Here is a 13,352-nt window from a genome sequence, read left to right on the forward strand (position 1 = left end):
TCATGAAAAGGAAGGAGGATCAATGAGAATTGCGGATTCATTTATTCCCGTTAATAACATGATAAGAAATAGTGGATTATTGGAGTTTCCAGCTCGGGGAAATAAAATGTCATGGCAAGGGAGACGAGGGAAAGGAAAAGGGGCGGTGATGATCATATGTCGTCTAGATCGCGCTTTAGCAAACGAGGAGTGGCACACTTTATTTCCATGCTCTTATACAGAATATTTAGAGATGGTGGCATCTGATCATCTCCCAATAGTGGCCTACTTGGAGGATAAAGTTCCCAGGAGGAAAGGACAATTTCGTTTTGATAAGAGATGGATTGGACAAGAGGGTCTTATGGAATCAATCACAATGGGCTGGTCAGGTTATAGTGGAGGAAGGGAAGATGGTATAGTGGCTAAAATTAGCAATTTTCGTCACGAAATTGCTAAATGGCGGAAAAATAATCCACCTTATGGAAAGGAAAAAATAAATGAATTACAGAAAGCTCTTGAAGAGGTACAAACAAATAACACTAGATCTCAGGAAGAGATTCTGAAGGTATCTAGGAAGTTACAAGATGCATAAAAGGATGAAGAGGATTATTGGCATCAGAAAAGCATGAATATGTGGTATTCATCTGGGGATCTTAACACAAAATTCTATCACGCTTTAACCAAGCAAAGATGGATTCGTAATAGGATAGTCGGGCTACATGATGCTGCGGGAAATTGGATTACAGAGGATAATAGTGTGGAAAAAGTGGCAGTAGACTATTTTGAAGATTTATTTAGTACAACTTCACCATCAGAGTTTGATAGTTTCCTCATAGAGGTAACACCAGGTATCACTCCTCAGATGAATCAACGATTGTTAAGGATAGCGACTGAGGATGAGGTTAGAGAGGCTTTGTTTATTATGCAGCTAGAGAAGGTGCCAAGACCGGACGGCATGACAGCTCTATTTTTTCAACATTCTTGGCATATTATTAAGGAGGATTTGGTAGAAATGGTAAATAATTTTTTGGCTTCTGGAAAAATGGATTCAAGGTTAAATATTACTAATATATGTATGATTCCAAAGACGGAGAGGCCTACACGGATGACGGAGTTGAGGCCAATCAGTTTATGTAACGTATGGTATAAAATCATTTCGAATGTTTTGTGTCAGCGACTGAAATTATGTCTCCCCTCTCTCATTTCAGAAACGTAATCGGCTTTTATGTCAGGAAGGTTGATTTCTGATAATATTTTTATAGCCCAGGAAATGTTTCATAGATTACGAACTAATAAAGCATGTCAAGGAAAGTATATGGCAATTAAAATGGTCATGAGCAAAGCGTATGATAGGGTGGAATGGGATTTTATCAAGGCTTTACTACAAAAGATTGGTTTTGATCTCCATTGGATTAAACTAATGATGGAGTGTATATCATCGGTTCAATATCGGGTTTTACTAAATGGTCAACCACGTGGTCTAATTATTCCACATAGGGGTTTACGTCAAGGGGATCCTTTATCTCCTTATTTATTTATTATGTGTACTGAGGCTTTAATTGCAAATATTAAGAAGGTGGAGAGAGGAAAACAATTAACAGGAATGAAGGTAGTCAGAGCCTATCCATCGATATCTCATTTGCTATTTGCGGACAATAGCATCTTCTTTTGTAAAGCTCAAAGTAAAGAGTGCCAAACCATTCTCATAATCTTAAAGGAATATGTGGTAGTATCAGGTCAACTAATAAATCTTGATAAGTCTTCGATTCAATTTGAGCACAAGATTGAAGAATCGGCCAGACAGGAGTTACGAGATATTCTGGGTATCCAGAATATTGGAGGAATGGGATCTTACCTAGGTTTACCAGAAAATATTGGGGGCTTCAAGATACAAGTTTTTAGCTTTGTGCAGGACCTGCTAAATAATAGGGTCAACAGTTGGACTTTTATGTTTTTCACAAAAAGAGGAAAGGAAGTGATTATTAAATCAGTGGTTACGGCATTACCAAATCATGTGATGTCTTGCTAACGTTTACCTAAGGCAACCACAAAAAAACTGACGAACGCGGTAGCACAATTCTGGTGGAGTCCAAGGGGAAGCACAAGAGGCATGCACTGGAAATCATGGGACAAAGTATGTGTAAATAAGGATGAAAGAGGTTTGGGGTTCAAAGACATCACTGATTTCAATACAGCGATGCTTGGTAAACAATTACGGCGTCTGATAGAGGAGCCAAACACATTTTTTGCTCGAGTGTTCAAAGGTCGATATTACAGGAATGCCTCACCCCTTGAACTGATTCATTCGTATTCTCCGTCATATGGCTGAAGGAGTATCATCTCTGGTAGCCTCTGGTAAGCAAAGGACTAATCAAACAGGTGGGATCAGGATCATTGGCTCCCAACCACTCGCCCGAGACCAGCTAATAAAAACAGACACAACTATTACCTAGACCTCATAGTAGATTCTCTCATTGATTCTACTTCGCGAACTTGGAATTCGCAGGCACTTCGGGCTTTGGTGGACCCACAGGATGTGAAAATTATAGAAGGCATACACTGAGCAGGACTCAGATAGTAGATAGGGATGAATGGCATTTCATAAACAATGGAAAATATACGGTTAAATCAGGATATCAGGTAGAACGGGTTTACCCCACTACAAGAAAAAAGAGTTTTGATAGCAGTACAGGATAGCGTTTTTTGCTTTTCTGCTATGGTTGACATACCGCTTAATTTTAGATAGCGTTTGTATATTTGGAAACGCTATGATAAAGTAGTTTATTTAAAAACGCTATGATAGCGTATCTTTAATAGCAAAATATAATAAAACGCTATATTTGGCTTTTTGAATCCCTAAACTCTAAACAAGTTTTTGAACCCTAAACTCTAAACACAAACTTAAAACTCTAATATTTTCATATTATAACTTCAAATCTTAAACGCAAACTCAATTTTTTCTTAATCTTAATATATAACTTTCAAACACATAAACCTTAAATCTCCTATCAAACTCTATACCCTAAAACTTCAGCATAAACCATACATCCACTAATATATAAACTTCAAATCTAAATTTAAACTTTAACCACAAATATTAAGTGTACTCTTTAAATCCAATGTTTCTTAAACTCATAACATAAAATCTTACATATAAATCATAAACTCCATACTCCAAACTCTAAACTCATAAACATAAACACTAAGATGCAATTTTGAAATTATAATTATATAAATTTAGTCATAACTACAAGCACGTAAGCATTATTTAAGGCTTAGAAACTTGAAACATAATCATTTAAATATTCATATGTTTTAAATTTTTAAAATTAAAATACATATATAAATAACCAAAAACAATACGAGTTCCTTTTTAGTGTGCAAGAATGATGAAGAGTTCTTATTGGTCAGAATTTTAAGCACATGGATCACCTCTTCATCCGTTGGATGAGATTAAATCCGACGGTTCAGGTCTGTTCTTTTTCTTTTTCAGATTTGTAGATCTTTCATCTTCTCTTTCTAAAAAATTATCAATCTCTCTTCTATCTTCTCCTTCCTTACGACCATCTCTGTTTCTATTCAATTCTTTTTTTTTTGGTTTTCAGATTGATAAAGTTCATGTGTTGGCTTCTCATTTTCTAATTGTGTTTGTGTTGGATTCTTTTGTAGGGAAAGGAAGCCAACGAAATCAACAACATCTTGCGACGGAGCCCGAGATCTGAAGAAGCCATGGTGTGGAGATGGCAGAAGAAGCTACAGGTGGTGGTGGAGGTGGAACCCAGAAAGAAGAAGAAGAAGATAGGCGGAGAAGGAGAGAAGACAGAGACGTGAGGAGGGCTTCGTTGACACACCGGATCTGAAGTAGTTCCATGGAGATGGCAGAGAAAGCTAGTCGTGGTGGTGGAGGAGAAGGAGAGAAGACCGAGACGCGAGAGCTTGGTCGACACAGCAATGGAGGAGGACGGCGACGACAAATGGAGGAGGAGGACGACGGGATGTATACGGCGTTGTGGGGGACAGTTCATGGAGGCGTAGACTAGGTTTTTCTTTTAGGTTTAGCTTTTATTTTGTTAAAAAAAATTGGTTAAGTTTGCTTTATTTGGTGTACCGGTCTTTAACTTTGTAACCAATTTCGATTTATAAATATCTTTTAAAAAAATTTTATTATTTTTTTTATTTTTAGTAAGATAAATAATAACAATAAAAAACGTTATAATAAAATATTTAATTACTTGCAATAAAACGCTATTGTTTGTCGCAATATGATAGCAATGCAAAAAACTGCTATCTAATGTACTTGACCTATTATGACGGGCGATGATACAGCGCTTCTAAAACCGCTATCGTATCGTTAGATAGCGTTTTCCGTCCGCTAATAAAACCCATTTTTCTTGTAGTGCCCAGGGACAAACCACCATTAATGTTTGGACCCACGGTGGATGTATTGAAGGCGTTTTGTTGGAAAATACGGTGCCTACCAAAGATAAAACATTTTTTATGGCAATTGGTGACGGGGTGTATAGCAGTCAAGAAGAATCTACAAACGCGGGGGATACATGGGGATATACGTTGTGCACGGTGTGGAGCTGATGAAGAATCGATAAACCATGTGTCTTTTGAATGTCCTCCAGCACTTCAGGTTTGGGCTCTCTCAAAGATACCATCAAATCCATCTATTTTTTCAACAATCTTTTTCTTCACAAACATGGATCATCTCTTCTGGATAGTTTTCCCGCAGATGGATTATCATCAGTTTGCATGGATATTATAGTATATTTGGAAAGGAATGAATAATAAAGTTTTTAGTAATCTGGACATTGATCCTTGGGACACGCTTAGTTTGGCAAAAATAGAATCTACACTTTGGGCTGAGACACAGATATTGAACGAACAGAGGAATGTACGACACATAGAGGTTACGACTCTACTGTCAATTCCAGGAAGATGGTGTTTCACAGATGGTTCCTGGAAAGAGAATGATTTTTTCTCCGGACAGGGATGGTTCAGTACTCTATAAGGATTTGATGGGCTGTTAGGGGCGAGGAATGTTCGAGCTAGTCTTTCTCCTCTTCATGCAGAGATGGAAGCACTACTCTGAGAAATGGAATGCATGAGAAACTTACGTCAATTTTATGTTTACATTTGCAACGGATTGCTCTCAATTGGTGAAGATGGTTTTGGAACCAGAAGAATAGCTAGCTTTTACAAATTATTTAGAAGATATTAAGGCCCTGAAATGAAGTTTCCTCTATTCAGAGATTGTTTATGTACCAAGGACGCAAAATACAAAAATGGATGGCCTAGCACGCAGTGTCAGAAAGCAATCGTCTTTCGTCGTTCACATGGATCAAGATCTCCCGATTTGGTTCACAGAGTCAGTGTGAGTCTTTACGAGTCGATGAAAAAAAAAATGACATGATTGAAGTTCCTATCAGATAAAGAGCAAGTGGTATGAATGATTCGAAGTCATCATCCATACCTTTGCACGTCTCTTGATACATGAAGTCACTCTGAACTTATCCAACCAAACCCACTACAACCCCCAATGTATGTCACAAGCATCTTGATGTTTGTAAACATCAAAGTATATATATCAACGTTTTAATTTTTTTAGTGAAAATAAATAATATGATTCAACTATTAGACTCAAGATTGAACTGATTAAACAAACATAACAGGAAACAAGAGAGTAAGAAGCTCATATTAAGCCATTAAAACAGGTTGTAGCCGAAGTGACAAACCACAAAGGCAGAAGCTAACAATGAAACGAGTTTTTTGGAAGAGTTATGACAATACACAGAGTTCTCTTCCCTCTATTGTGACTTGAGAAAAAAAACGAAGAGTCATGACGGGTTGGTTTTGGTAAAATGTGTAAGTGCAACTGCAACTGCAACTGCAACTACACAGTGTAGTGATGCCCAGCTGTGTCAATGTCCAAGCCCTTCAGCTTTGCGACTGATTCAACATGTCCCTTCAGTGTGTGAAGCTCCCTAAGCCTGTCACAACAAAGCATATTCACTAATCAGAATCAAGCAAACTCCAGTTTCTTCCAAGTTTAGATATCAAAGTAGACTTACCTTGCTATCTCGGCCCTTCTCTTAGCTTGCTCGGCGATCTCAGACAGCTCTCTGTAACCTCCTTTCTCTGGGAAGATGTTGACCTCTTCTTTCGGCTGGAGACCGTGAAGTGTCCTCTGAGCTTGTGCCCACTGAGCTTCTCTTTCTCCAATACCGTAATCCTTCTTGGTCGTGAAAGCAGTCTGTTTTAAAGTAACAGCAGAAGTAATTAGCATAAAATTTTACCTCAGGATGTGAAAAAGCGATCGGAGAGAGTTAGTTCTATGTACCCTGTTGTCAAACAAGCTGGTCCAAGCCTTTCCACTCAAGATGTAGCGAATGGCAAACTTCAAAAGGTCTTGTGGGAAGTATGTAACAATGCTGTAAACCCAAATCACACCAGCCCATCCCCAACCGATACCCTTCACCTTTGCAAACGTCCAGTCAGCGTACACTGCAATCAAAGTCGCAACCTGCATATGGGAAGAAGAGTTAGATGAGTCTCAGTGGGTTTCTTTTCTAGAATTCAGGAAACTATGGGGTTTTGATGTTCTTACCAGTTGTGCAATGACGAAAGCAATCATCAGAAGCGCCCCAGGACGTTCAACGAACGACCAGCTCCTTGACCTCGTGACGAAGATGAGCGCTTGACTGATGATACTAACTTGAAGGTACACAGCACCCATTAGCTCATCATTGTTGTCCCTGATTGACCTCACACCAAACTTGTCCTGCATATCAACGGTGAATTTTAGTTTCCTAAGGCAATATTTATCTACATAATCCCTCAAGCATCTTTACACAAAAAAAAAAGAAAAGAAAATGAGCTGATGAAGCTTACGGAGAAAAAGTCGGTCTTGTGAATCGCCCAGAAGAAAACAACACTCATAACGGCTTGGTAACCTCCCAGCACAATTCCGGTGGCGAAAATTTCTTTGAGCTTCCAGCTATCAGGTGTGGGAGATGGCTTGACTCTATCCTTTGAGATTGTCATGATGGTACCTAAAAGATAGCAACAAACAATACCATACGATATAAGATAATGCAGATAAAATATTAGGAGTCTATATAGCAAAGTAAAGCCATTTGCTCACCGTCATTAAGGATGGCAATAATCAGAACCATGAACGCTGAGAAGTCAAATTCCCATATCAGAGCAATAAGCATGAAACCAAACTGCACAAAGTATATCGCAATATAATCAGTACACAAAAGAAAGATCATGGTAATAAGAGATAGATATCTAAATGAAGTGTCTACTTACCACAATACGGATTGTGATTGACACTGCATAAATCTGTCATAAGCAAGAAAAAGATATTAGATATTGGTGCAAACGAACACAAATAGTGGGCATAATGTAAGAAAAAAACTAAGAGAATGCGCACGGTGTAGTTCTTCATTCTCTGGAAGATAGCTCTGCTAGTGAGCACTGCACTGATGATAACACTCAATCCAGGTTCAGTGAGAACAATATCTGAAGCACCACGAGCAGCATCTGTAGCATCGGCCACAGCAATACCAATGTCAGCTTTCTTCAATGCAGGAGCATCGTTGACACCATCACCAGTCATTCCAACAATGTGTTTCCTCTCTTGCAGCTTTTTCACAATTTCATATTTGTGCTCTGCAATTAGAAAGATAAGAAGAAGCTTAAATCAATATAACAAAACCTTTTCTGATGAACATATAATGAATTTTAAGATCGAAAGCAAGTTATAACCTGGAAAGACCCCAGCAAACCCATCAGCCTTCTCAATCAACTCCTCAACAGGAATGGATGCAATGTTGGAGTCCTTGTCAGTACCAAGAAGAGCCGCAGAAGGATACATGTTGGTTCCCATTCCAAGCCTGCGACCGGTTTCCTTGCCAATAGCAAGTTGGTCACCTGGAAACGTAATTAGAGCGCAAGTTAGGAAAAACATCTACATAGCCATGGATTTCTTGATATAGAAAATGACGAATAAGTTTAGTTACCGGTGATCATCTTAACGTTAACACCAAGATTCAAAGCCCTGCGAATGGTTTCGGCACTGTCGTGTCTTGGAGGGTCAAAAAGAGGCAATAAACCAACAAATTCCCATGGTCCACCAGGGCTTTCTTTGGTTTTCTCGGGAACCACCTAAGAAGGAATAAGAACAAACATCTGAACATTTGTTTCCATGCAAAAAAGAAGTCTGAAAACATAAGATCACTCGTAAATAAGTACCTGACGAGCAACTGCCAATGACCTAAGACCGCGTTCGGCATACTTGTCCATACAACCGAAAACCTTCTTCCGAAGGTCAGGCCTCGCATTGGCAAGGTCGAGGATCTGTGTGGGAAAAATTGATATAGTAGACTCGAATGAAGGAATAAAGTAACATTTGCAGAGGAAAGTTGAAAATTCACTACCTGCTCGGGAGCACCTTTGCTGACTCTGTGCCAGTTACCATCCGAGTCGATGTAAGTCAAAGCAGTTCTCTTGTCAACAGGGTTGAATGGAAGGAAGTGAACCTCCCTGATTCCAGCTCGTGCCTACGAAAATACAAGTGAAACATAAGAAATTGTTTGGATCCTAAACTACAGAAGTAATTCAAACCGAGAAAGACGTATACCTCTTTTGGATCCGCAAGCATTCCAACCATGGCTGCATCAATAGCATCCTGGTTCTCAATCCTAGAAGCCATGGCTGCAAATAATAGGACTTGGTCTTTTTCCACGCCCTTGCAGAAAACCTCAACCAAGTTCTTGTCCACACTCAATTTATTGAGGGTCAGTGTTCCCGTTTTGTCACTGCAAAGGACATCCATTCCTGCCATTTCCTCTATGGCAGTCATACGTTTGGTGATGGCACCTTGCTGAGACAACCTGTGAGACCCGATAGCCATAGTCACGGACAACACCGTTGGCATAGCAATGGGGATACCACCGATCAAGAGGACCAACAGATTGTCAATTCCATCTCTGTACTTCCTTCTTTGAATAGGGTACATGACGATTATTTCAATCACGATACCAATAGCAATAGAACAGATACAGAAGTTTCCAATGGATGTAAGAACTTTCTGGAAGTGACCAACTTGGTTAGTGCTGTCCACAAGGTGAGCAGCTTTACCGAAGAAGGTGTGAACTCCAGTAGCTATAACAACCGCTTCAATTTCTCCTTGTTTACAAGTTGAGCCAGAGAAAACTTCTTGACCCGGGTGCTTGGTCACGGGAAGGGACTCTCCAGTTAGAGCAGACTGGTCAACCTTTAAAGGATCACCTTCGAGAAGACGGGCATCAGCTGGGATGATGTCTCCAAGTTTAATGCTAACAATATCTCCTGGGACAAGAATAGCAGCTTCTTGTTCACTCCATTTTCCATCCCTGAGCACCTGAAAACAAGAAACATCACAACAACAACAGAAGACAAACAAACAGGTTAAGCTCGAGAGAAGTTTTGAAACGTCATGTACAATGATAACGTCACAGCATTATGCAACACATTACCTTGGTTTTAGGAGCAAGACCAGCCATGAGAGCAGCTGCGGCATTTCCAGCATTGTTTTCTTCAATGAAACTGATTGTGGAGTTGATAACAAGCAGACAGATGATACCAACAAAATCTTTCCAATCCGGAGGTCTGCCATCACCATTCGCCAAAGCAATGGCCATGATAGCCGCAGCTTCCATAACCCATGAAAGCGGATTCCACATGAACCCCAGAAACTTCAGAATCTTGCTTTCCTGTATATTTTAAAAATGAAACGATCAAACCTCGTGACTACTCAGACATTCACAAAGGCAAAAGCTTTTTAATATCAGGAAACAACAATGGGTTTAAGTCAAACTCAAACCTTCTTCTCTTCGAGCTTGTTGGGGCCAAATAGCTGAATCCTTTCCTCCCCTTCCTGCGTGGTCAACCCTTCCCTTGTACATTTCAGCTGCTGGAAAACTTCCTCAATCGGAATTTTTTCCTGAGAATCCAACAAAATGTTGATCAGTAATTCATACAAAGAATTGGTGTAACATCTTCAAACAAAACAAACAAAAAAAATCAAAACTTTGCAGTTTCATACAAATCTTTTGAAACGATCTAACTCGGCTACTCAGAAAAGTGGCGTTGACTCAAGTTACTGACAATGGAAGGTAAAAAGAATCTTGCAGTGGAGGAGGCTGGGGACCACCACCATCACTAGTACTACTATCAAAGCACGTATAAGAGACGTGTAAAACACGCGCTGAGTGATTCCCTCCATGAAAGGTGCCTACTTTCCGGCGTGAAAGCCAAGGTCCGATTAAGGGTATTTCGGTCATATTCATAGTAAACGAGAAGAAAAGAAAATTGATTTTTTATTTTTTTACTATACACGAGGCTATTTACAAGTTTGCGTGCGTTGAATAATAGTGTTTTGCTAAAAGACAGAGACTATATAATAAAAACAAAGTACTACGGAAAGGTACATCAAATCCTAAAACTCTTACGAACCAAAACAAACAGATTAATATTCCTTTTATAATTAAAAACTAATTTGCATTTTTAGGGGTGGAAGATAGAATATTATGAGCAGCTTTTACAGCAAAGACGTTATCTTAAAATGAGATTTTCAGAAAGAAAAAAAAGTATAAAGAGTAAACCAAAAAAAAAATTATTTCACAAGTAAAATCAATTTTTTTCTCTTTTAAAATCAACTTTTTGGTGTATGTTTCCCTTTTGAATTAATATATGAAAAGACTTTAGCTTACCTCCACCAATAAAAGAAACTTTATTTTTGTTCTTCGTTATCTTTTTTAGTTTCAGTGTTTCACATGTGTGGGTAGATCTGCTTTTTCATGATGAACAGTAATCCGAACTGTTTTTGGTTAATACCCTAAAAAGCTTTAAAGGAGTTTCTGTAATTATCGCTCCAATAAAGTCCATATATTTCTGATTTTTTTTAAAAAAAAAATAATTAATTTGGAAAGAAAAAAATTATGAAAATCAGGTCATGACTCGGATCCATGAAAATAGCGATTGAAAGTATTTGAAGTAACATCTGCGATTTTAGGGATTTGATATTCAGAATCGGATCCAAAGAATAAGAATCGTCATATCACTGAAATAGAAATTTTAACCGAAACGAGAAACAATCATATGCAAACGAAGGGCAACGGAACAGATCTATTCTCAGTCAAGCATATCATCGAACACTTTGCGTGCATGATAAATCAAAAACAGTGCTCAGACGATTAAGCTAGAAGAAAGGTAGAGATGAAGTAGATACCAGATCAACAGTCTCGTTCTTGATATCCTCGAGACCTGACATCTCTCTCTTTCCTTTCTTCACACACAGATATCCAAAACGGCGTCTCTCTCTGTCGTTTCAACACTCGATTACACACACCAGAAAAAGAGAGAGAGAGAGAGAGATAGAAATATATATTGTAGGTGAAGACGAGCTATGTTGCAAAGCAGAAACGTCTCTTCCTTTTTAAACAACTCAAAACGACGGACTTCTCTACCGTTTTCGCCTCATGTGGGTCCCGTACCAGACGCTCTAATTTACACCCTTTTATTTTATTTCTTTTTTCTGCTCTCTTTCTACCGTTTATTACGATTCGGTGTTCATCAACGGTTGTTGGTTTTTTAAGTTTTTGACTTTTAAATACCTGGCTTATATTTCTGTGTTTTATGGTTATTGGTTAAGATCTAAACATTACAAAAACTGATTTATTGTTCTGACTAGGGATCGTTATCTGCACCAAAACGCGGAGTTTTTGCATTTTAATCTTTTTTTGGTCTCTTGTTTATTAATCTAGCATTTAGTTTTTCAATGTATTTTATCTTCACTATCTCCTCTTGTCTTGTTTACATTTGTTTTCACGTTCTGTCGTTTGATTTGTCTTAGTTTTGGCTTGTGTAATAACTTAACCCTGCTCATTCTTCTTTTATTCTTTATTGATTGATATTTTTATCTTGCTTAGCTCTGTGTTGCCACTAATTTGCTCGAATCATTCTGCTTCGTATTCTTTTCATATTCATTAACTATTGTCTCCAATCACTTTAAATCCTAAAAATCCTACGTGTTCTTTTGTTTATTAGATCACATATTAAATATTTTTGAAACTGTTTATTTATTCTAATAAATCCTTACGTTTATAACTAAGATTATATGGATAAAAGACTGATTATAATTTAGTTGAAGTCTAACGTAGAAGTTATTAGACTTGCAATCCTTCTTTTTGTCATCCAAGATAGCTTTAATCAAATCAATTATATTGATTTAGAAAACCCATAAGCTATTTCAATCCCAAACAACCAAAAAACAGGCGCATTTGTTATTGACGCTGCGACGGGTTTCTTTTACTATAAACATAATTGCTTGTCACAACTGTTAATAAACCCAAATGTGTTTACAAAAGCTACCCATATAAGAGATTCATACTCATTTCTCTTTCTCTAGTCATCTCCTATGTTAGTAGCTATCATAATAAAATCATCATACAAAGGATATATCTCTTGGTTTCATATAGAACATGCAAAATGACTATTTTCTGTAGACTCCATGAACACTGAGTATTATAAATATCAAACTCTATCAATGGTCTATTTATATGTTTAGGAAAGGCCTCGAAATGTAACTTCCAAATAATGATTTCCAGGTCAACACATTGCATGTTAACCTGCACAATGGGATCAGCGGATCTGCAGATACCGCTACATGTTGAGTCGAACGCAGCTACACATATATTCCCTGCTTGTGCTTTTCATTCACAATTTGCAATTCTCCCAAGAACCAGAATCAATGTTAAATGAGGTAAAAGTTTTAGAGTCACAACAGACTTTGTATAGCCAAGCCCAATAAAAATCACCCAACGTAACATCCCTACTTGCATATTTGTGCAGAAAATGACTTGATCATTATATAGTAGCACTGAGAAGTTAGATGGAGAATGAGGTACGAATGCAAAGTAGACAAAACAGTTAAAATGTTACTGATTATGGGAAATATAAAAAATCAATTCTCTTGAAATGGCATATAACTGTCCAATAGCGTGACAGAAGTACTTGTTCCTGTTTTCACCAAACTTCCAATTCTAAATGTATATATAAATCTATTAGAGTTATTGCCAGCGCTCTATTGCGATATTTGTTAGCTAAAATAATTCATCCAACATAATAGGAAAAAGAAACCAACGAAATTGTAAAGCTAACCATTAGTTGAGATGCTTTTGTTGTCCTGACACATTGCAAGCTTAGTGATTTCACTGCCAAAATCAACAAACTCAGCAGTCATATACATCCGAGATATTTATTTACAAACGGTTCCTAGCACAGAAAAAGCATATTATTATGTTACGGATGATAAGTTT

At 37.9% G+C, this 13,352-nt stretch overlaps 1 protein-coding gene across 1 annotated transcript; it reads right to left on the bottom strand.

Annotated features, from left to right (window-relative positions):
• Window positions 1–5,619: 5,619 nt before the first annotated feature.
• Window positions 5,620–11,442, bottom strand: LOC106305952 (ATPase 1, plasma membrane-type). Its single transcript, XM_013742387.1, has 16 exons — window positions 11,264–11,442; window positions 9,857–9,976; window positions 9,510–9,746; window positions 8,633–9,394; window positions 8,430–8,552; window positions 8,245–8,349; window positions 8,013–8,157; window positions 7,759–7,923; window positions 7,424–7,662; window positions 7,300–7,332; window positions 7,130–7,211; window positions 6,877–7,037; window positions 6,593–6,766; window positions 6,326–6,508; window positions 6,057–6,238; window positions 5,620–5,975 (listed from the first exon to the last, which is right to left on the bottom strand). The coding sequence occupies exons 1-16, from the start codon at window positions 11,303–11,305 to the stop codon at window positions 5,879–5,881; spliced, it is 2,850 nt and encodes a 949-aa protein (XP_013597841.1). The 5' UTR covers window positions 11,306–11,442; the 3' UTR covers window positions 5,620–5,878.
• Between the last annotated feature and the right edge of the window lie 1,910 nt (window positions 11,443–13,352).

This window comes from Brassica oleracea, chromosome C7 (assembly GCF_000695525.1).
Source record: "Brassica oleracea var. oleracea cultivar TO1000 chromosome C7, BOL, whole genome shotgun sequence".
Classification (NCBI taxonomy): domain Eukaryota; kingdom Viridiplantae; phylum Streptophyta; class Magnoliopsida; order Brassicales; family Brassicaceae; genus Brassica; species Brassica oleracea.

Bases quoted from the DNA above. Each gene is read 5' to 3' on its own strand.
- LOC106305952 (XM_013742387.1), bottom strand. From the start codon at position 11,305: ATGTCAGGTCTCGAGGATATCAAGAACGAGACTGTTGATCTG. The intron at 9,747-9,856 runs GTTTGAGTTTGA...TAAAATATACAG, and splicing joins ACAAGCTCGAAGAGAAGAAG to GAAAGCAAGATTCTGAAGTT. The intron at 5,976-6,056 runs GTAAGTCTACTT...TTGTTGTGACAG, and splicing joins AGAAGGGCCGAGATAGCAAG to GCTTAGGGAGCTTCACACAC.